The sequence below is a fragment of the Verruconis gallopava genome (assembly GCF_000836295.1).
Source record: "Verruconis gallopava strain CBS 43764 unplaced genomic scaffold supercont1.29, whole genome shotgun sequence".
In the NCBI taxonomy this organism is placed as follows: domain Eukaryota; kingdom Fungi; phylum Ascomycota; class Dothideomycetes; order Venturiales; family Sympoventuriaceae; genus Verruconis; species Verruconis gallopava.
In genome coordinates, this window is record NW_015622165.1 from 87,500 (window position 1) to 109,318 (window position 21,819).

At 50.3% G+C, this 21,819-nt stretch overlaps 7 protein-coding genes across 7 annotated transcripts; 4 read left to right on the forward strand and 3 right to left on the reverse strand.

The window, feature by feature from the left end:
- The first annotated feature begins 49 nt into the window (after positions 1–49).
- Positions 50–2,097, forward strand: PV09_07385 (uncharacterized protein). Its single transcript, XM_016361147.1, has 2 exons — positions 50–738; positions 833–2,097. The coding sequence occupies exons 1-2, from the start codon at positions 353–355 to the stop codon at positions 1,530–1,532; spliced, it is 1,086 nt and encodes a 361-aa protein (XP_016210967.1). The 5' UTR covers positions 50–352; the 3' UTR covers positions 1,533–2,097.
- Positions 1,764–3,343, reverse strand: PV09_07386 (uncharacterized protein). Its single transcript, XM_016361148.1, has 2 exons — positions 2,921–3,343; positions 1,764–2,826 (listed from the first exon to the last, which is right to left on the reverse strand). Exons 1-2 carry the CDS (start codon positions 3,233–3,235, stop codon positions 2,371–2,373), a joined length of 771 nt encoding a protein of 256 aa, XP_016210968.1. The 5' UTR covers positions 3,236–3,343; the 3' UTR covers positions 1,764–2,370.
- Positions 3,344–3,530: 187 nt separating this feature from the next.
- PV09_07387 (uncharacterized protein) lies at positions 3,531–5,455 on the forward strand. The gene has a single exon (XM_016361149.1). It carries the CDS (start codon positions 3,628–3,630, stop codon positions 4,858–4,860), a length of 1,233 nt encoding a protein of 410 aa, XP_016210969.1. The 5' UTR covers positions 3,531–3,627; the 3' UTR covers positions 4,861–5,455.
- A 2,486-nt stretch (positions 5,456–7,941) lies between these two features.
- Positions 7,942–11,284, reverse strand: PV09_07388 (uncharacterized protein). The gene is made up of 2 exons (XM_016361150.1): positions 9,568–11,284; positions 7,942–9,516 (listed from the first exon to the last, which is right to left on the reverse strand). The coding sequence occupies exons 1-2, from the start codon at positions 9,944–9,946 to the stop codon at positions 8,057–8,059; spliced, it is 1,839 nt and encodes a 612-aa protein (XP_016210970.1). The 5' UTR covers positions 9,947–11,284; the 3' UTR covers positions 7,942–8,056.
- A 194-nt stretch (positions 11,285–11,478) lies between these two features.
- Positions 11,479–13,995, reverse strand: PV09_07389 (uncharacterized protein). Its single transcript, XM_016361151.1, has 2 exons — positions 13,437–13,995; positions 11,479–13,382 (listed from the first exon to the last, which is right to left on the reverse strand). Exons 1-2 carry the CDS (start codon positions 13,727–13,729, stop codon positions 11,621–11,623), a joined length of 2,055 nt encoding a protein of 684 aa, XP_016210971.1. The 5' UTR covers positions 13,730–13,995; the 3' UTR covers positions 11,479–11,620.
- A 92-nt stretch (positions 13,996–14,087) lies between these two features.
- PV09_07390 (glutaredoxin) lies at positions 14,088–15,244 on the forward strand. Its single transcript, XM_016361152.1, has 2 exons — positions 14,088–14,570; positions 14,658–15,244. The coding sequence occupies exons 1-2, from the start codon at positions 14,420–14,422 to the stop codon at positions 14,813–14,815; spliced, it is 309 nt and encodes a 102-aa protein (XP_016210972.1). The 5' UTR covers positions 14,088–14,419; the 3' UTR covers positions 14,816–15,244.
- A 336-nt stretch (positions 15,245–15,580) lies between these two features.
- Positions 15,581–21,126, forward strand: PV09_07391 (uncharacterized protein; the record flags this gene model as incomplete). The annotated part of the gene is made up of 8 exons (XM_016361153.1): positions 15,581–15,744; positions 15,792–16,638; positions 16,688–18,312; positions 18,372–18,707; positions 18,760–19,362; positions 19,408–19,789; positions 20,024–20,515; positions 20,569–21,126. 8 exons carry the CDS (start codon positions 15,581–15,583, stop codon positions 21,061–21,063), a joined length of 4,944 nt encoding a protein of 1,647 aa, XP_016210973.1. The 3' UTR covers positions 21,064–21,126.
- Positions 21,127–21,819: the final 693 nt, after the last annotated feature.

The following is a 21,819-nucleotide window of genomic DNA, read 5'->3' on the forward strand; positions in this document are numbered from 1 at the left end:
CCCTGCATCGCTGGCCACAAGGAGCTGAGAGCTGATCCGATCTGGTCAAATCTGCTTGTTCCCAATATTGCAACCAACAGATATATTTCTTCCCGCGAACCCTATTCCGCCAGAGCGCAAAATACACTCTAAAATTCAGATTTGTATACATATATTCATCTCCAGTCCTTCCGAAGAGCCCTCCTGGGTGCAGAGGGATCGTCCTCTCCTTTCTCTCCCCACGTTTGTACATTGTCTCTCTCTTTTCGAAACACTTAAGGACACCGATTCTCGTCTGCCTCGCTCTCTAAAACTCTCTCTGCTCTTGGTCGATACTATCTTCACATCTCCTGCTCCCACCGCCGCCTTCGCCATGGCGCGCGTGAACCTTCCGCCGCTCACGCGCTCCCTCCTCATCACTCTCATCGCCTTCACGCTGCTCAACGCAATAATCCAGCCCGAATACACCGCCCTCGGCCCTTTCACGCGCAAAGGCAATGGCTCCCCCTATATATCCATCGTACCTCGCCGGTCGTGGAAATACCCCTGGACTTTCGTAACCGCTTCGTTCGTCGAGCAGAATGTCTTTGGCTTGCTGGTCTCCGGCCTGACCTTGTTTTACGGCGGCCGCTACCTGGAGCGAGCATGGAGCAGTGCCGAGTACGCAAAGTTCATACTCATCGTGGGCGTTGTGCCCAACTTGCTCTGCTTCCTAGTCTACATCTTCCTATACGAGATCAGTGGCAGCGACAAGGCCTTGTACGTATTCCCCGTCATTGCTATCACAACCCAAAGACAAGCCACAAGTCCAAAAGACTGACGACATACGCCTCGGCGTGAAAAAAAAAAACAGAAGCGCCACCATCTCCGGCAGCATAGCCATCCAAGCTGCCTTTCTTGTTGCTTTCAAGCAACTCGTGCCCGAGCACACCGTCTCCATCCTCAAAGGCCTCCTGCGCATGCGCGTCAAACACTTCCCCGCCGTACACCTATGCGCCAACACGCTATCCGGTGTACTGCTGGGCACCGAAACAGCCATGTTCCTCTCCTGGCTGGCTTTCTTCACGTCCTGGATCTATCTGCGCTTCTACCGCAAGACGCAGCTGTTGTCCACCACCGCGACGGGCGAGGGCTCCACCACAATCAAGGGCGACGCAAGCGATACCTTCGCCTTCGCGTACTTCTTCCCCGAACCCCTCCACACGCCCGTCGCCATCGTCGCAGACCACGTCTACAGGATCGTCACCGGCCTCAGGATCCTGACTCCCTTCTCGGCAGACGACATAGAGAGCGGAAACGAGGCCGCCATGGCCAGGGCAGAGGGCGGGCTCCCGAACCTGATGAACACAAGGAGAGGCGGCGGAAGGAGGGAAGAGGCGGAGCGGAGAAGAGCGCTTGCCCTGCAGGCCCTCGACCAGAGGCTGAACGCTGCGGCGAACCGTCAGGGCGCCACGAGTCCCGTGTCCGCCGCCGTCTCGATTTCTGCCCCCGCGCCGGCACCAGCAACCGCAGAAGCCGCCTCCGTGTCGAGTGAGGCGCCCGCCAAGTCGTGAAGGGCGCGCTTCCATGCGCATCCGGCGCCGTGTGTGATACTGCTTCTGGACTCACGAACATCGTCTTGTGTGCTCCTATCTGTGATATTTTTTCCTTTACGGTCCCTTGGTTTCAGGCGATGGCGTCCTGGGAGGTCTGTTCGTTCCGAGGGGGATTACAAAAGAAAAACGGCGGTTCGACGGTGCAGGTAAGGAGGTTGGGAGGGAGGAGTGAAGAAGCAGGAAAGCAGCGGAGAGTTCACTTCTCATGTCGTTTTCATTGTTTCTATTTTGTGGTCATCGTGGATGATGCGACATTCATCGTTTTTTTTCGGGTTGCGCCAACGATACCATGGGCTCGCGACGGAGCTCCGAAGTCTCTTTTCGATGCTTAATTGATTTGTGGAAGGTCCTGCGGTACATATGTGCACCCACATATACGCACGGTCTACGCTACATGTATCTATACAGGAGGCCCATAACGCGCCATAACCATTTTGGCCTTTTCGCTTTCCATCAAAAAAGGGAGTAGAGAGGGGAATATTATGTATAACACAGAGTACGATCACACCAAGGAAGTTTTGAGCCAAAACCGCCAGTCTCATCCGAGAAACATGCTGTCTAGATGCCGAGCCAGAAGATGCCCCCTTTTTGCAAACAGAACGCCTCACGCTTTTGTGTTTAGGTTTTTTTTGTTGTGATTCTTTCTTCCGTCGCCTCTCGGGCTCTTTTTGCGTCTACGACTTCCGGAATCAGTGAAGAGAAACCCGGGTTTGACATCGCCTTGCACGGGAAGAATCGTCCACACCATCGTTGAACGTCGTCGACAGATGAGCACGGGGATGAGCGAACGCTCGCTCTACGAGTTCTTCACCACGCCCACCTGCGCAGCCCGCAACACGCGGCCGTTGAGCATGTAGCCCGGACTCTGCGTGTGGAAAACCGTTCCGTCCTCCTTGTCCGGCTGGGGCGCCATAAACACGGCGTCGTGGATGTTCGGGTCGAACTTTTCGCCCTCGACCGCGGGGTCGTACTTTGTGAGACCATGCTTCTTGAGCACGTCCAGCAGCACCGTTTCCATCAGCTGGACGCCCTTGTGTAGGTTCGTCAGGTCGTTGTGGATCTGCGAAGCATCCGCCGCTGGAGCGGCCAGGCGCTCGGCCGGCACGGACTTGAGCGCGTGTGTCAGGTTGTCGATGGAAGGGAGAAGGTCGCGCGCGAACTTTTGGAGCGCAAAGTCGTGCGCCTGCTGCCGGTCGCGCGCCGTCCGGTCCTGCAGGTTGCGGTAGTCCGCCAAGGAGCGAAGGTAGGAGTCCTGTTCGGCAAAAGTACAATCAGCACAATGATTTCTCGTCGAGCAGTACATCGTCCTCTCACTAGCAGCGGTGTTTAATTGAGACAGCACGTACCTTCAGGCTCAAAATCTCCTTGTTCTTAGCCTCGATCTCCTTTTTCAACTTGTCCACTTCGGACAATCCCGCTTCGTCACTCTTCCCATTCTCACCTTCCTTCGCTTTTTCGCCCTCTGCAGGTTTCGATTCTTGACTGGAAGATGTAGCATCTGAGTACCATCTCGCCGCTACTCGCGAGCTCGATGGGTACAGCGACGACGATCTGATGAACGGCGATGGCGCTGCGCGGATAGATGATGCGACGGCCGTCCTCTGGGATGGTATTTGAGCTCGAAACGATCTTGATGATCGCAATAGTGACCTTTGGAGCATGATTAGGTGACTTGTGGGGGGATTGATTGATAGGTTGAGAGATGGGTACGATTGAATGCGAGGAAAACGTCGTGAATGTTCTTCTCTTAACTTTTTTGGTGGTTGGGCAGGCGACCAACATCTCATCAATGGTCAAAGCTTGAAATTGCCTCTTTCGGATGCCCGAGTCTCATGCCGAGCTTCTCCGTCTTTCGACAAAGAAAAAGCTATGTGTCTTGCATGGCCTGTCTTGAACGACTTCTCGGAATGCTGTAGGCCTATTTTAATTCATACGAAATTCTCAGGTAGACGTACCCTCAGAGCGATTGCCATGACTCGATTTTTTTGGACACTGTAATTTCAATTAAAATATATATATACATAGACTATATATATATATATACATAAGAACTATGTTCTCTAAGGCTCTGAAACAAACAGCCTTGCACTTTGGGTACAGATCAAGAAGAGCCTGGTGGTCAGTACACTCCCGAAGAATGGTATCTACAAGTACAGTCCAGCATGCAGTGAAGGCGGCTTATTATCGCGGTGGCACCTCGCGCGCCCTTATCTTCCAAGTCCAAGATCTGCCGGCTGACGACGCGACCCGTAAGGAGCTCTTCCTCCAGGCGATGGGATCCCGGGACCCGCACGCTCGACAGCTCAACGGCATGGGCGCGGGCGTGTCCAGCCTGTCGAAAATCTGCATCGTGAAGTCAACGCCGGGGGCTGAATGCCACGTGGACTACACGTTTGTAGGGATGGGCATCGAGGGCGACGAAGCGGACTACATGGGCAACTGCGGAAACATGAGCAGCGCGATTGGGCCGTACGCGTTCAACGAGCGGCTTTTGGGGCTAGAGGATCAAGAGTATCTGAGGGATGGGCACGTCACCGTGCGCATCCGCAACACGAACACGGGCGTCATCATATGCAGCACGTTCCGAGTTGAGGGCGGCCAGGCTCGCGTTGATAGCGACACGGAGATTGACGGCGTCTCCGGGCTTGGCACCGGCGTCATGCTCGACTTCCTGAAGCCTGGTGGCTCGAAGACGGGGAAGCTACTGCCAACGGGTAATGTGGTTGATGTGATCGATGGCGTGGAAGTTAGCTGCGTGGACTCTGCGAATCCGAACGTTTTCGTGCGCGCGACTGACGTGGGCATCGAGCCAACAATCCTGCCTGCGGCACTTACGGAGCTGAAGGATAAGCGCCAGATGTTGGAGCGGATCAGGGAAAGGGCTGCCGTAATGATGGGGCTGTGCGATGAGGGCGACGTGCCACCTCGCGTGATCCCCAAAATTGCCATCGTGCACCCTCCGACGCAATCTACGACCTTGTCTGGCAAGGTGGTGCCAGCGCATGAATTGGACTTGGTTGTGCGGTTCATATCAGACACGCTGCCGCATCGGGCCATTCCCTTAACAGGAGCGCTGTGCACGGCAACAGCGGCGAAAGTGAAAGGATCAGTGGTAGAGAGGTGCTTAGGGATGAGAGCAGTGAAAGAAGACGTCATTACGATTGGACATCCGAGTGGGAAGATACAAGTTGATGCGAAGATGGGCGAGACAGGGGAAGTAGAGAGCGCCTCAGTTGTACGGACGGCGAGGCGGATCATGGAGGGAATGGTATTTTGGAATGCATAAGTAGCAGGTTCTGGTCTTGTGGTTGCTTACAGAGCAAGGATATCGATGGTCGCGATTGTAGGCACAAACCAGAGGGCTTGAGTTCGTGAGCTCAGTCATAGGAATACTTACAAGACTGGGGGTGATTTTCAATATGGACACCAATTACCTGGATGAGGTATGCATGGGGTTCTCGACAAGGACACTCGAAGGCAAGCGCCACATGGGGAATGGTATTGCTTAAAGATAGGACGGATAGTATGGCATGAGAGTTCATCAATAATACAGGACGTGAATTTAGTCCAGCGGTAGTTGCAGCATGTCGCATGAGGAGGATTCCAGACGCATGCCAAGCAATAACCCATCGTCACGAATGGCAAATCATCTGAAGCCGACTCCACGACCTGCACGTACATCCTCATAGAGTGCGGGTATTCTTATCGATGATAGTCGGATTCTTTTGCGCATGCTGTTGAACGAATAGAGGCTACAAGCTCTTCTGTAGCCAAGCAAATGGCAAATTGCGGAAGCAGACGCATGAAACTGTTGAAGGTACTAAGTTGAGGGAGCATGAAGCACTGACTGAACTGTCAGCGAGATGAGTGTTATACGTGAGACCTTCCAGTCGTGGGGCCAATTATGTAGCAGCCTGAGATGCGACAATGATCACAACCATCTTGTGTACTGCATACGTCTCACCTGTTTGGATCTCGCCGGATCAAATCAAGGTAGATGGATCAGTACATGAAGGTTCACAGAGAGATGTCGTACTTCCAAATCAAGATGCCGTGGATAAGATCCTTTACCCCTGTTGCTTTGCAAACGTTCAGCATAGAAATAGAAGAGTCGGGTGGTTATCACAGGCTGGTTCTTTCGCGGCGCGAATTCACGTTAAAAGGTGACAAGTGGCAGAAACAGAACTGGGTAATAGAGCATCAGCCCTCCGCAAGACCAACTCACGCCGATATCTTCACGTCAATGTCGCGATGTATTGACACATGCTACTTTGCCGTGAAAGCACTCTTCTTCAATGCCCCGTCCGCAGACGAGCCACAACATCGATGAAAAGCGGGTTATTTCCCAAGGGATGCAAGCAAAAATTACCACAGTGAAGTACCCGAAGGCAATTCATGCTAGCCCGTCACCACGCTGTGCAATGCAGGACGTGCTAACAAGTCCCCAACTTCTTGATCTTGGGCGACTCCGTGAAGGTAAGTATGATTTTGAAAAGACGTCGCAGGGACGACGTCCTTTTATACCCGCAGGCAGCGCGGGTGGACCGAGCGCTCTTGCCTGCCGCCATGCCCGTTCGGGAACGCTGTGGAATCCCGAAGAAAAGTCACGGGATGGGACCCACAGCGGACTGGCTGTGATTGGCCGGTCAAACCGGGTGGAAATTGCATCAGTCGGTGAGTCGAGCGAGGAAACGCCGATTGGTCGTTTCCTTTCCTGCTGGTAAGAAGCACTGACGGCACTGGAAGGTTGCAATTGTGACACAGACCAGAAGTAACGACAGAAAGACGGCGTTTGTTGAGACACATTACTCTTCGTCTTCCAACGGCCCTTGTTTGCCTTGGACTGCTGAGGCATGGGCAGGCAATACACAGAACTTTCCTGTGGGCGTAATGTGGTAGTATATACAGTCACAGTCAGAGCAAAGGCTACCTGTGGTCTACGGAAACCTATCCAGAATTCCCAATTCAAACACTCCTATACCCAGCCGTTACCGTTGAGCATGTCGGTCTCTGTACAGATTTGGCGAAACTGGCTTGAGCACATCACACCGCCAAATGGTCGACGTCTGTTCATAACGCAATGAGGATTAGCTGCGCTCCTTGCTCACTTCAACAGTGGGACTTACACCATGCCAGGTCTTCGCCTCTCGCCTCTCTCTGTAAGAACCCATTGCCTAGGAAGTTGAAAGGGTTTTTCTACGCCGCTTGTCAGCCTTCTAATCTCCGTGACCGTAAACTTTTGACCCTTGCGTACACGGCAATACGTGATGTCGTAGTCTTCCCAACGCGGCTTCTCAATCGTTTCCATGTAGTGCACGGTGGAACTGGGTCAGACGGCAACCACCCGACCGCTTTCCCTATCTTTGTCTGCACCCATGATGGGCAGTTGTTTTCCCTCGGAGTCTCAGTAGAGAGGCCAAAGCTACTTGTACTTACACCAACTTTGGCAACCTCCCGACCTACCAAGTCCTGGTGTACTGCCTGAGCGTATTCATTGAACGCATCTTGCATGCGCCGCTTCACGTTAGTACTTTGATTTGATCCGTCGCCATCTTTGTTAGGACTTGGGCAATGTATCTGCAGCTGTCAACAGTGGCAGCATCTCCCACCATAAAAGCATGCTAAGGAAGATTGTACACATCGATCCAATATACGCACAAGGGAGCTATTCGCTATCGGACAGTTCGGACCAAGAGGCGCTGTCGCGGCGCGTCAGAAACAGCCAGGAAAAAAAAAATTAACGAAGCACAGAGTACTCCACACACCAAAGTAGGTTGGGAACCGAGAAATGGCCAGTCCCAGGTACGCCTCGGGCGGAGAGTTCTTCCATCGCTCCTGCAGATTTTCTGTTTGTAAGAGGCCCGTCCACAGCTTTTATCTTGATGTTTGAACTTCCCCGCTGATGTTATCTGCAGAGCATTTTTGCCTTCAGGAAACACACAGCCGAAGAGTTTGCCTGCCGTGAGCCAAGTCGCATGGCGCGGCACATCTCTTGTTCGCATATGTGAAGGACAGCCCTACATTCGCCGGCTTGAACGATACCTATCTTTTGTCTACCGCAGTCGGAGCAGATGTCCTGCATGACTATGCGTCTGACGCGTGCTGCGAGTTGGGACCCTGTTTAGTTGAGCCTATACCCGAAAAGCTCATCCTAGGCATAGAAAAAGCCCTTCCCGTAGTGGCCAGACTGTCGCGTGTCGAGAACGTCTTGCGGGATGCGAGTTGCTGGCCACAGGCGGCTCAGACCCCTCTAGTTTGTACAAGGAATCTCTCTGACGGTTACTGGCCTGACTACTAGACATACCTGTTCATACCCGTCTTCATTGACATCTAACACAATCGGAATGCACGGCCAAAGAGAGTTAAACGCACATCGAAAACAGGAAAAGTTGATATTTCTTCTAAAGCTGAATATGTATGAATGGGAAATGATATAAGTACTCGAACAAAAGTCTTCTTGAATTAGTATAAGCTTTTTTTTTTTACGAATTTGTACCGTAACCAACGGGCATGGTGGTATTAGCAATGGTAGTGACGCCGCTAGCACCGTGTTTCTTGAACCAGTTGAGGAATTGGAACATGCTAGCCTTAGGAACCCTCTCGTAGCTAGTCAAGTTAAGGTACTGCAGACCAAATTTCGTGCCCATACCGCTATTCCATTCGAAGTTGTCGTAGAGCGACCAGCCAAACACGCCAGTCACGTTGACACCGTCGATGACTTTAGCAGCCAGGATGTTGTCGAGGAAGCTCTGAACATAGTCCGCACGCCTGAGATCCCATAGAATCTGTGGAAGCGTGTTGAAGCCACCCTCGTCAGGGTCGGCAAAGCCGAATTCTGTGACTTGGATGGAGGGCACGTTGGGGAAGTAGACCTTGGTGATGAAGTTAAGGAACTTCCGGATACCAACAGGCGTGCTGTAGAGCCAAGTGGCACCAGCATCAGCGTTAGGCCCTATGGGGAATCCGCTGGGCTGAGCTGAAGACGTGACAGCACAGTCGGGGAAGTTGGGATCGCTCATGTTCGCAGTGCATGCTGCAATGCCATTTGGTGGAGCAGCCGCATAGTATGTAGTGTACCCATCAATGGCATAGTATTCACAAGAACCCTTCAGCATGTTCTTCTGATCCTGAGTGAACTGCGGGAGGAGACCAAAAGGCTCGAGTGTATCCTTGAGAGACTGGGGATAGTCACCATCGTCTCTCCAGCATTGACCGAACCATCCCATGTTAAAGTCGTTAACACGGTCGACTGCCTGCTGATCTTCTTGGCTCGTGCTATTGGCAATGATGTAGTTCGCGCTAGTCTTCATGGTCATTGGCTTGGTGCCTTTGAACACATTCCTGTACCAGTTGTGGACCTCGGCATGGGCGAGAAGGGTGTAGTGTCCGCACAAGAAGCGTGCTTTCACTCCGCCCTTGCCAATGCCATTGTATGAAGGTAGAATGGTGCCAAAAGGATAGTTAGAGAATCGCCAGTTGCAGTATTGCGGTTCATTGAATGTGATCCACGCGCCGACATATTGGTCATAACGCGAAATGATATACTTGGCATAGCGAACATAGTCAGCAACAATGTTTTCACTCGTCCAAGCACCATATGAGTTGAACAACGCCAAGGGCGTGTCCCAATGAAAGAGTGTGATGTATGGCTTGATATTGCGGGAGACCAAGTCCTTCACAACATTGTCGTAGAATTCGACACCGGCTTGATTGACGGGTCCCGAGCCAAAGGGGAAGACTCTAGACCAACCAATACTGAAGCTGTAGGCTGGAATTCCTAGTGCTTGCATGCGAGCATTGTCGACCTTGTAGTAATAGTAATTGTTGGCAGTGACATCTCCGGTGGTATTGTCCGCAATAGAGTTGGCCCAGCGATGAGGAATCAGATCCCAGACTGAAGGACCTTTTCCGTCTGCATTGACCGCTCCTTCAATTTGAAAAGCTGCCCAAAGTTAGAAAGGGCTGATGATTCACATGCATGCGACATCCATACCTGCAGAGGCTACTCCCCAGACAAAGTCGTCGCCAAGCTTCGCATCGTCGAGCTCATTCATGTACGATGGAACAAGTGGGTGAACCCAATTCGGCTGAGGGAAAATTGACGGCTCTGGAGTCGGTTCCACCACAGTGGTGACTGCGGCAGTCTGAATAGGTCCAACCTGGTCCCACAAGAAGGCCAGGCGTTCGTTCGAATAGTCATCATTGGGCAAGTACGCCGTGACCGCAGACGAATTGAAGCTCACAGTAGAATATTCGTCCGTTGAACTCGGCGTAGTGGTCGTCGCGGACGCGGCAGTGACTGATGACCCTTGAGGAACAGCGTACGCCAGAGCTGCAAGGCCAATGGCCATGAGCTTGAGTGAAGCATCCATTACTCAAGCAAATGGCTTGAAATCAGCACAGGAGTGTCAATTGAAAACTCCGCACTCGTAGCTGTGATGATAGTAAACGGACGACGGATTTCCCAACCCTACCTCTCCTTTCCCCCGTAGTTGAGCTCCGGAGCTTCTTTATACGCATCGAAAGCTCAAGGTCAGCTTCGAAGCTGTCATCTCGCGTCTGTCCCTCTCAGCGGTAATTTCGTCATCCCGTGTTGGCGTGGGCTTGTAAGCAACTGCATCATCCTGGTACTGCAGCTTCGCTTACCATCATCAACATGCTGATCCTTGTATCCCCGTGCATATATTGATGCGGGGAACGCACCCGTAAGCTTCTCGAACTCTTCCGAATACGTCGTAGCAAAATATTTAATGATCTGGGGATTCTTGTACGTATGGAAAGTGGGTGTGTTAAGGCGAAAGGATTGAATATAAACAGTCTTCATGCGAAAGCAAAGAACATAAAGATTATTTGGAAACTAGCAGAGGATAGGATGCATCTCTTCGGTCAACAATCGAGCGTATGCGATCACAAGCAAGAATAAGCATCAAAGTAAAGCCTCCAGCCTCTCGAACATCACGGTGGCGAGATGAGAGGCTTTCCGGGTAGCGGCCAGCGAGCAAATTTTGAACGATCGGCGGGAATGGAGACGGAGCAATTGCCCAAATGGATGAAGCGTCTTCCACTACTGCTGACTGACAGCAAGGTTGCAGGTAAAATGGAGGATGATGAGCATTGCAGGTAAGACGTCTTGATCGTTTGCAGGGACTGTTGTGATTGACTCCCGAGCCGCCATTCTGGGGTACATGCAGACGTTCGCCTGGGGCAAATAAAAAAATTCCGCCAATAACGCCATTAGGGCAACGAAGATGGCAAAAGAAGATTAAAATGCAGGTGTTCGAATACGAGAGCACAAAATTATATCTGTTGGATCCGATGATCATGGTAGCTAAACCAGGCTTGAGAGCTGCTAGCGAGATCGCCAGGGACACCGTCCATGTCGCCTACGATCGGTGGTGCTGAGGTAGGGTAGCATGGAAGCTATATTCCTGGTCGATGAACCACGGAACCTAAATCTGGGAAGGATTCCTTTGTCCCGCGAGGACAGGACGGTCGCCGCAAACGGTATGCTGCCTGATATCGACAGCACAATGGGTCGTACCAGATTGAACCACAAAGGTCCTCGTGCAACGCGTCGCTCCGGTCTTGTCACTGCCAAGGAAAGGCATTCTCATCAGATCAATTATTCATCCACGGCGGCTGCGGAAGAATTGGAATGCTGAGTAATTGGTGGAAGATGTAGCGAAATGGAACATCACCCATGGGTGAAGGGAAACGGTGCATCGTCGCGTTGCAGCAAGTCAGAGCCCGTGGTTCGAGGACCCCGCGTCGCCAAGCCACTCGTTGTCGAGCTTTCCTGCAAGGAACCTAACCGGAAGCCTCGCACGCAAGAAGCTGAATAATCATATAGGTGTGGTCTTGGTGGTGTGCATGAAAAATGTTGGGTGACAGGTCAAGAATGTCGCGTCAGAGCGAGCTCGGAGGAAACGCAAGGCCAGGCAAAAGTCAATCGTACTAGCACGTCCTGAGATAGAATGTGACCTAGACAACAAACACTGGCCTTCCAGTCCTGAAGGCTCAAGAATTACGTGTCTATCGACATAACCTTACAGTCTCACTCTTCCCTCCGGCGGCCGACCAAACCATCTTGAAATTCCTTCACTGCTGCCGCTGCCACCACGATCTTGTCCACCAAGCCACTTTGGCCTCTTAAAGCCCTCTATCATCCACACAGGCTTGTCTGCGCTCTCAAAAGTATTCCGCACTCTGTGTGCAAATTCTGTGAAGAAATTTCCGTCCTCTTCCTCATCAGAGTACGAGGCAACCTGCCTTGGCTGTCGTGGAGGACGAGGACTTGAACTTCTGGTTGAGGTTCGTCCTTCACTTGATTGTGAAGGAAGAACTGTAGAGCGTAAGGAAGGCCGCTGAAAGTCAAGACTTCCCCCTCGAGGCGAATTAAATGATGGTGAATCCTCTGTGCGCGCAGTGAGGCCAACTGATTCGTTATGTCCCCTAATTTCGCGCTCGATAAGGTTACGGCCTTCGCGCCACCCGCCAATTTCCTCTTCTTCGTCAATCAAATCATCTAGGCCGAACATTCCCCTGACCTTCTTGTAGAGTCCAAACAAATTCGCCAGGACTGGGAGGAGAACCAGAATGGGGAAAAACCCGCTGAATCCTTTTCCTAGAGGTGTCAAATCCACAAGCTGACCGAGGAACGAGTAAAAGACGGTCGCTTCATGGATCTTGCTGGGCATCATTGTGACAAAGTTGTAGCTAAGAGGTACAGTGAGCTTGGCTACTTGGCCTGCATACCAGCAAGCGCTCTCCTCATAGGTACCGCGTCGAACCAGTGCACGGTTGCCCCACACCTTAACTTCGGTGATAGACCACAAGGCGCATGCACACATGTAGCATAACCACGCCGCAGCCAAGAATTGACCCGCAAAACCGATCTCCCCGCGAGAGGAATTAGGGTGATGTATCGTGGTGAGCCCGATGAGAGAGAACTTGGAGGCCCCAATCTGGTGAACAACTTCAGACCAGATTACACAAATGGATGCCAACGTCGTGATTACACAAGCGAGGTAGTACAGACCTGGTATAAGCTTTGTGTGCATTAGGTAGCGTGTATAAGGCGTGAGGATTGTGATCCTTTCGTAGAACGGCGAGTATGCTGAGGGCTTACCGAAGTCGAGTTTACGTGACGAGTTTGAGTCTAGAATAGTCTGGGTGCGCGTAGCCAGGTGGACGAGATGTTCCCATTCGGACAGATAACGCAACTTCTTATGCCGTGCTCTTTTCAACTTGCGTGTGAGATCGGCGAGATAGCGATCGGTAATGACGTTTGGCACGTTTGCTCGGGCAGCAGGCAGAGCTGCTGTCGCTGCAGTGACTCTCGTATCTGGCGTGGCCACCATATCGACCAGGTCCTCTATCCATTCTCTGTAATCACGAGCTGTGCCATTCTTTCTTGATTTGAGTTGGGTCACTTGTGCCTCATGCTCTTGAAGCTCTTCAGTCGCCTCCATGAGCTTCTCCCAAATTTTGGGTGCGTGCGACTGTAGCCTGCGCAATCTCCTGCTCACGCTGGCGTCATGAAAAAGCCGTCTTGGAATGGAAACCATGCCGTGGCCCATCAAGTATATAGCAAGAATCAAGCCCCATGCATACGCCAGCGCCATGACCAGACCCTTCAAAGTATTGAAGTGGAAGCCTTCGTTGATGAAGAAGTATATCGCGCCGAGGACGCCAACAGACAACACGGTAAGCTGGTAGCGGGCATTTGATCGTAGCGAATAGAGGAGACGGTCTTTTGGTTCTCTGTATCCAGAATCACAGTATTCACCCAGCATCGGCAGTGCGATCCTGCTTGCACATCAGTACGCGCAACTGAAATACCGGAGATTTCTCAAAACGTACCACGTCAGTATGAACGTCAGCCAGTACGAGATTCTCCAAGACACACGTATTGGCCTATCTGGAAGCCAAATGCCTCTTGCCGTCTCATCTTCGGTTACGGCGTGTGAAGCGAGATCGATAGGCACTAGCAAAATGATACTGCATGGTAGCACAAGCGCGAGAAAGACGGGCACCAACACGTATTCCGGTGTCGAGCGCAGCGGAAGGTAGTAACGTATGAGCAACAAGACCAGCAAGCATATGACCAGCAGCGCGATGGCAAAGAAGACGGAGGATCCAACTGGCGCCGCCATGCTGCTCTTTTTCGCCGCTGCGGCAAGTGCGCGGGGTGAGGAAGCGGATGTTGTCTCTACGTACGCCTGCCCCTTATGTTAATGCTAGCATTGGGGATATCACGAGCCGTATATGCTCGGAAATCTCAAATCAGCGATCAGGCAACAGGACCGTCCAGCCTCGTACGACCGAGAAACAAACAATGGACAACAGTTTAGAGTTTAGGACGTCAGAGGATTAGCTTGAGATGATGGCAGCTGCAGTGGCAACTACCCCAAGAACGGCGGCTGCAGGGATTTCGCTGTTGCCTCTGGCGCAGCAATAGGCGGAAAGCGCGAGCCAGTGCGTGTGTCTTTCCTCGGCAGGCACCCCGTGGCACTTGCCCATTGCATCATCGCGCTACTAGTAACTTCAAGTAAGGCGGTAAAAATCCTCCAACTGGTGAGCGATTCCATCCATTCCTCACTGCTCTAGCCGGGGCTGATAAGCGACTGCGCATTCCAGAACGTCAAGCATTTGTCAAACCAGTTCAGTCTCTACTCGATTTAAGCTATCGATTACAACTCCGAGTCCTCGTTGTCCTTCCTCTTGTCAACCCTTTCCTTCGTCCCCACATCTCGCGACTAGAAATCGCCCAAGACGCTCCCGATCTAGTCGTCACCATTTCTTTCCTCGCACGCTTCTTCTATCGCGCTCCCAGCCCCGGCACCATGTCTGCAGCAAAGACCAAGGCACAGGGCATCATTGACAACAACCCTGTTGCCGTCTTCTCGAAGAGCTACTGCCCGTACTGTAGAGCAACCAAGCAGACGCTCAGCGAGCTGGGCGTCAGTCCGTATGTGATTGAGCTCGACCAAGTCGGTATGTCGCTCGCTTTGCGAATTCTGAAGCCGAATCGTGTGGCGGGAGGATGAACGAGAAAGCTAACGTTGGAGTTTGTCGTAACAGATGACGGCGCTGCGATTCAAGACGCGCTCGAGGAAATGACCGGCCAGCGCTCTGTACCCAACATCTTCATCAATCGCGCACATATTGGTGGCAACAGTGATCTGCAGGCGAAGAAGTCGCAGCTTCCAGCCCTTCTTAAGGAAGCCGGTGCTCTGTAAATGGCGGAGCTTCTCCGTTGCGGTCAAGATATCAGTGATCCGAATCCAGATTCTTCTTTTACTGCAATCGACAAGGAAACTTGATGTGCCCCGTGGGTGATCGACAATGTTCTCGTCCCAGTGTCGCAAATTTGGTCCGTCACACATGCACTCGGACGGACCTGACGGTTGCGCACCTTGTATGAAACGCAAAATGAAATCGCTCCCTAGAATCTTCCCGCCATGGACCTTGTTCTCTGTCACAACAGTGTAGCGAGCTAAGAACCAGAGATGCGGTAAATAGGCATTGTCCAAACCGCACACTAACCATATACTGCTTCCCTCCTGCCTAGCTCAATCACGACTTGCAGATTGCTCCCCAGAGCAGAGTCCCTATCATGGTTCGTGCTGTTACACTTTCCTCTATATAGGTCAGCTGCTTGCCCCAACGATCTAAGTGCAGGATCATTCCGCGTCTCACAAGTGAAGTGATCGAAGTAACTGGTGTTTATCATTGGGGCTGAAACGCTCTTCCCCTGCTGAAGGATTTCATCTGGCGCTAAGCGGTTCCCAACGACGCCGAGGCCTTTTCGACCAACCAATTTATCGCTGCCTGACCACTTCAGCTCAAATCGAAGTAGTAACGGAGCAAGTTATAAGTTTGCCTTGTTCGGGATACAGATATCATCATACAGATGCAAACTTTTTTCCAAGTGCTGGAGTTCGCTTGTTCTGCTTTCCGAATCGAACGCCGTCTTTGCTCCAATATAACTTCTCCCAGTACAGATGCCTGCGTCCACAGAACAAGAGGCGCGAAATTTCATTAATAAGATAAGGAAAGAAAATGGAGGACTCACACAAGAGCAGAGGCTACGTCTTGAGAAAACAGAGCCTGAAATATTAGAAGTATTTGATAATGTCAGACGAAAACTTGGCGCTGCCTCCAAGGCGTGAGCGAAGAGGATATCAATGCCTTCTTTAAGCTAATAAATGTCAGTCTTGCGACCAACTTGTATACCAAGGACACTCGCTTTGTCTACGAGATCATTCAAAATGCAGAGGACAACGAATACAGCCGTGCGATGGCGGAAAGAAAGAAACCGTACCTAGCTTTCAATGTCAATACCGACCGGATAGTCATAGACTCAAACGAGGATGGGTTCACGGAGGAAAACATCGCAGCGATTTCATCAATTGGACAGAGCACAAAATCAGTGAAGATAGGCTACATAGGAGAAAAGGGAATTGGATTTAAATCTGTCTTCAAAGTAGCCCGGAAGGTTCAGGTTCAATCCGGCTTATTCTCGTTCTCCTTTGAATATGAACATGGGAGTGATGATGATGGACTCGGAATGGTTACGCCTTGGCCTGAGAATCTCGAGAACCTACCATATGGTGTTCGGACGCGAATAACATTGTTTCTCCTTCGGACTTGTGACAGGGAGAAGTTGTTTAGAGATATCGAGGGTCTCCCCGACACACTTCTGCTCTTCTTGCGGAAGCTAAAAAAGCTCGACGTGAAAATAGAAAGGCAGCCTGGTCATGTTACTGTCACCAAATACACGTTATCAACAAGTGGCAGTCGTTCGAAGATTACAAGGACTATCGACTCGACTGTCACAGACTTTCATTTTATCACGGCTAGAAGACTCGTCCCAAACATGCCATATGATCATGCACGTAAGCTAATTCTCCGGACCAAGTCCAGCAAAAAGGACGAACGAGACTGGATCAAGCAAGCAGAAGTTGTGTTAGCCTTTCCTGTTGATGAGAATGATACACCACTTATTGATCAACAACAGCATGTCTACGCTTTCTTACCCCTTCGTAAAGTTGGATTCAACGTAGGTGCTCTCATGTTCTTTGATTTTAAATTCTAACAACGAAATGTAGTTTCTCATCCAATCTGACTTTATCACTCAAGCGAGTCGTGAAGATGTGTTCGACCGACCGTGGAACCAAAGGCTTCTTGAAGAAGCTGCGGCACTCTTCGAAGCTACGATTTGCACCTTCATAGGCCTCGGAACTGACCTGTCTTGGAAATGGATTCGTTACCTGCCTACGAAAGGAATAGTCGACGACTTTTGGAAAAAATTGGAGATGTTGTTGTTCTCGCGACTGCGGAACAGGGAGGTCTTTGATTCGTTGGGGCAGGGTCAGTTCAAGCCTACGGATTTACGAATACTTTCTGAGAAATATCTCGATGAGAATTCCAAGCCGCTGCTTCCCAGCCCTCCAAAGAAACGAGGATCGTGGGCGTACTGTTCTGATCGATATCAAGAAGACATTGATATCCCCATTCTCAAGCACTATGGAGCGAAGGATTTCGAACTTTCGGAATTCGTCGATCGACTAAAGTATGATCTTAGACGACCAGAACCTCAAATGCATTCCGATGACACAACTTCCGACTGGCATATTAGAGTGGCTCGCGTATTGATCAACGCAATCCAGTCAGGTTATTTGCAGCAGCTTAAGACCTTCCGTCTCATCCGAACTATAGTGCCAACGTGGATAGCTATGGATGAAGGCCCCGTTTTTCTGCCAACGTCTGGTGGTATTGAGCTTCCCAAGGATCTGAAACTCAGCATTATCGACCCCATATGCCTTGAGAACCCTACACGTGAGAGCTTATATCATAAACTTGGGGTCGAAACATGCCCTCCAGAACTTGTTTTTCCCATGATTAAGCAAAAATACGAAGCTTCTACGACCCAAGTTTCGTGGATTGATCACTTGGCTCACATCAAGTTCTTATTCTGGCATCGTAATCTGCTCATTCCTGGACAGCGCTACATAATGGCGTTTTCTAGAAATCATTACCACTTTTGGTCAGATCAAGCCTCAATCGGCTGGGTCTACAGGCCAGCCGCAGAAGGTGTAAACGCAGCATGCAAGCATCTTGCTGTTGCAGTGGACGGAGAGCTCAAAAATATGATCCACATTTTGAATGATTCGTACGTTAACCACTTAAGTGATATGCCTAGACGCAATAATATATCTGCACTCACGTGGGTGTACGAGCATTTTGGTGCTAAAACACAGCTCCAACTCTGGAGGAGAGGCGACCTTTTGAACAGATCTCCAGAATTTCAATATATCTTGGATAGAAAGCCAGAGATATTGTTGAGTATATTGGAAGATTGTTGGGCCCAATTTCAGACAAACTGGTCCGATACGATTCGAGGCTGCCTCATACCCATACTCAATTCTTCGAGCAAAAAACCCCTTCAGCAGACGGTGCTACCAGTGCCAAAGCTGGTCTCCATTGTTGATCGACTTGGGTTGCGTCAGGACTTTGGCTTTATAAAAGAGCTTGAAGGCATCACGGACAGTATTGCAGGAAAATGGTACTTTCTTGAGCAACTTGGCGTGATCAAAGATGATGGATTTAGCTTTTGGCTCGCTGTCCTCAAACATGCGAAAAATCTGAACATCTCGAACATTAACGTTGTCTCCGAAATCTATCGAGAACTGCAGAATACCTGCCGTGAAGAATTTCAAAGAAAGGAAATAGAGTAAGTCAAGCCAATCAAGGAGATTGTCTCGCCGGACTCTAGACTGATCGCGTGGGAAGGCGCTGTTTTTCGAGCGACTCTCTCATGTTTATCCCTAGTTTCTTTGGGCAAAAGTGGACCAGCCATAAGAATACCTGCGTGTGGGAGGCCCCGTCCTGGTTTGTTCATTTATGCAGACTCAAAGATATTGAGCAATACCGAGGCCTCCAGGAGCTTTTTTGTCACATTCTTGACATTCCTAACGCTGGTCTAGACGATTTTCTCGACAATGTTCTCTCTCTCCAGAGAGGAGTGATTACCGCCGACTTCGCTAATCGCGTTCATCGGGAAGACCTATCGAATCTCTATAAGGAGCTAAGTACTTATCGCAATCAAGCAGACTGTATGACAATTCGGTATGAACGTTACAATGCAATAATTTAAAACAGCTGGCACTAATGACAGCAGCAACCGCTTTCAAAGTGAACGACTTATTTATCACCCCCAAGTTAACTCATGGCATAGCCCAACAGATTGTGTTTGGGCTGAAGATCACATTAAGCTACAAGGAAAAGTTTCCATCGCTACCGAATACAAGGAATCTGAATATCTGTTTGTGGAAATATTGAATATTGTGGAGCCTACTTTGGAAATGCACGTGCGAGCGTTGGCAGATAAAGCACTATTACCACGAGCCAAAAAAGAGATGTTCCATGAAATGCGACTAATCTGCGCCTTCGATCCGAAACCCGATCAGCTCGAGTCTTTGCGGAACGCCCTTTGTCTACCAATACGCACAGTTGACAAGAGGCTCGAGTGGGTTCGTCCCTCGTTCGAAGACTTCGTTATTGTCGATCGCAAAGAGTACGGTGACATGTTCGAAGGCAAGGTCAACGTTCTCGACTTCAGTCTTGAAGAAGTGCATCAGTTGAGGACTTTCTTGATCGCACTAGATCTTGGAAGACGCTTCATGTCCGAGGCAGTCGAGGAGAAAACTCGTGTTTCCGGTGAATTGCGATTAGACAATGATCTAACGAGAGAGATGCAGAGAAAGGCGTACGCTATTTGCCGGTAGGTTCCATCCAAAACTATGGAATCACGCAATAATATCTATAGGTATGCTGCACATTTGCACAGTCCAGAAGCAAAAGATCGTACAGAGTCAACGTTGTCGATGCTACAAACGCTTACGGTATTCAGAAGCGACCGAATTTCAAAGGTCGTGACAATATCACAAAGTGGTGGACCGATATCAGTATATGGAGAGTCGGCTCTGTTTCACATTCAGAGTGTAGAGAACAAACTCATACTCTATGTGCCTGCCAATGAGCGCGAAAGATACGTATGCAAATGTCGGGCTTTCCCTCAAGGGTTGCTGGCGTATTTGGGTGTCGCGAAGCATTCAGAATCGGCTTTCCTCACTCAGATCATTGACGCACCGACCCTGGACACGGTTGATTTCATGCTCGTGGATGCCGGGATCATCTCTCTTCCAAATGTTCACCGGCCAACAGGACACGAACCTTCGAGGCTCTCAAAATACGTTTCCCGTCGAATAAAGACTCCTCGAAGCATTTCGACTCCCCAGATCAAAGTTTTCGGAGAGGAAAGTATTCCTTCTCTTGTTTTATCGGGGCGGGACAACAACAAAAGGCACGAAGAAGAAGTCTGCCAGGTTTCGGAAGGGCATGTTACAACGACACAAGAAGCGAGAGATCGCCAATGGTCTGAGGACTCTGCTTCTGCGCCAAAAGAGAACAAGATTGCAACGCCAACCAAAGGATATATCCGTCGGACTGAGAAGACTAAAACGGTTGTCTTTGGCTCTCGCGTGACCGAAAGCGCCGAGTTGTTTCAATTTGGCTATCAAACTCCCAGAAGCCCAAGTCTATCGCCTGTTTATGGTTCGGCTGCTCCGCCGTCCGCTCTTCCACGTATTGAAAGAGGAGTTACAGCTCACAGTAGCGAGCAGATCGAATCTTTGACTTCAGCATTATCGATATTTAATCTATCACCGCTGCACGACGAAGCGAATGAAAAATACAAGATTTTACTAGACTTTGTCATCAGAGGTGCTCAATCTCTAGATACCATACCAAATAAGCATCAAGTCTCGGTAATCCCGAATTATGTCGAACGTCGTCAAGACCTGAATGATGTCTGGTTCCTACACCAGGCTGAGGGAGAGAGAAGTTTCAAAATAGGTGCGGCCGGTGAGCTTTTTGTAAGTCAAGTAGTTAGACGACGTTGAAACATTGAAGAACTGATCAAAGACAGGTTTTTGAACTGCTAATGAGACTTCGTTTACCGGGCTTCTGTCGCGACAACTGGCAAAGCAAGCTCCGGCAAAAAATCAGCGTACATGACTCCTATTCCGACATGATGCCGTGGACAGGAACGGAGAGCTCCGACATTGTTTATAACGATGGGGAAGGCGCTCTCACTAACTTGCTTATCGACCGTGGTTACTTAGATGTGCGACTTTGGAGAGGTGGGCGTCCAAGGTATCACATCGAGGTCAAAGCGACTATAGGCGAGAACGAAACGCCGTTCTACGTGAGCCAAAGTCAGTTCACAATGATGGAGGACATGATGTTGCCTGAGAACGATTCCAGCGAAACAATATACCTCATCGCGAGAGTCTTTTGGCTTGGGAGCAGAGGTATGGGGATCAAACTCTATGTTGATCCCGCTCGATTGCGTCTAAAGCGAGAGCTCGAGTTCAAAACGGATATGTTTGAGGTGACACCTGCCCTTCTAGCTCAAGCATAAAAAGTGCAAGCTATATGCAATGCGGGATGCCGACGAAAAGGGCCTGGTTGAACTTGTATTATCTAGCCGAAATTTTGGTCTACATTATTATAATGAAGCTAAAATGTGAAATCCTACTTCGGTGTTGTTGAATCATTCCCACAAGCCTTCATTAGCAACACATTTGAGCGTTCACTGAGTCGCTTGATTGGCATATATGTGATCGATGAGCACTAAAACCATTTCTGGACATCCTGGGGCATTTCAAATGGGGCTCTGTGCCTGTGGCCCAGTTAAAGAGAGCCTGTCTATCACATCCGGGCCGTAAAACACTGCTTCAGTTGTACAACCCTACTCGACCCACCACCTCTTGAAAGCTTGAAGTCATATCATCGCAGCCCGGTCAAGGAGTATCAACGAAAGTTTCAAGGATTGGATAAGACCCTAGTCAATAGGGGATGGATTGGATGGGTCCCATCAACTGAGACGAGGAAGAGAATCTTGGCGGCACATCGCCTTTATGCGCAAGCAGACTGCACAGCGTGATTCAGCGCAAAGCAGAGTGACGAGCAACTTAAAGCTGTGGCCCCGAAAGCTGAAGGTGCCTACTGTAAGCGCTACAGCACAGTTTGCTCCAAGACTGATGTAGTGTCACGAACAGGACACAAAACTCTACCTTACGGCTGTGGACGTGCACCAGAAACCTGGAGCGCCGACACAGCTCCTTGACTGCTCGGTCATGCTCAGGATCTTCAACGCCAAGGGAGTACATTTTCA

What these genes read in the sequence shown, in the direction of transcription:
- PV09_07385 (XM_016361147.1), top strand. Translation starts at nt 353, where the DNA reads ATGGCGCGCGTGAACCTTCCGCCGCTCACGCGCTCCCTCCTCATCACT. An exon ending in AGTGGCAGCGACAAGGCCTT is followed by an intron (nt 739 to 832) that starts GTACGTATTCCC and finishes AAAAAAAAACAG; the next exon opens with AAGCGCCACCATCTCCGGCA.
- PV09_07386 (XM_016361148.1), bottom strand. Translation starts at nt 3,235, where the DNA reads ATGCTCCAAAGGTCACTATTGCGATCATCAAGATCGTTTCGAGCTCAA. An exon ending in AGGAGATTTTGAGCCTGAAG is followed by an intron (nt 2,827 to 2,920) that starts GTACGTGCTGTC and finishes TTTGCCGAACAG; the next exon opens with GACTCCTACCTTCGCTCCTT.
- PV09_07387 (XM_016361149.1), top strand. Translation starts at nt 3,628, where the DNA reads ATGTTCTCTAAGGCTCTGAAACAAACAGCCTTGCACTTTGGGTACAGA.
- PV09_07388 (XM_016361150.1), bottom strand. Translation starts at nt 9,946, where the DNA reads ATGGATGCTTCACTCAAGCTCATGGCCATTGGCCTTGCAGCTCTGGCG. An exon ending in CTGGGGAGTAGCCTCTGCAG is followed by an intron (nt 9,517 to 9,567) that starts GTATGGATGTCG and finishes AACTTTGGGCAG; the next exon opens with CTTTTCAAATTGAAGGAGCG.
- PV09_07389 (XM_016361151.1), bottom strand. Translation starts at nt 13,729, where the DNA reads ATGGCGGCGCCAGTTGGATCCTCCGTCTTCTTTGCCATCGCGCTGCTG. An exon ending in CTGACGTTCATACTGACGTG is followed by an intron (nt 13,383 to 13,436) that starts GTACGTTTTGAG and finishes ATGTGCAAGCAG; the next exon opens with GATCGCACTGCCGATGCTGG.
- PV09_07390 (XM_016361152.1), top strand. Translation starts at nt 14,420, where the DNA reads ATGTCTGCAGCAAAGACCAAGGCACAGGGCATCATTGACAACAACCCT. An exon ending in GATTGAGCTCGACCAAGTCG is followed by an intron (nt 14,571 to 14,657) that starts GTATGTCGCTCG and finishes TTGTCGTAACAG; the next exon opens with ATGACGGCGCTGCGATTCAA.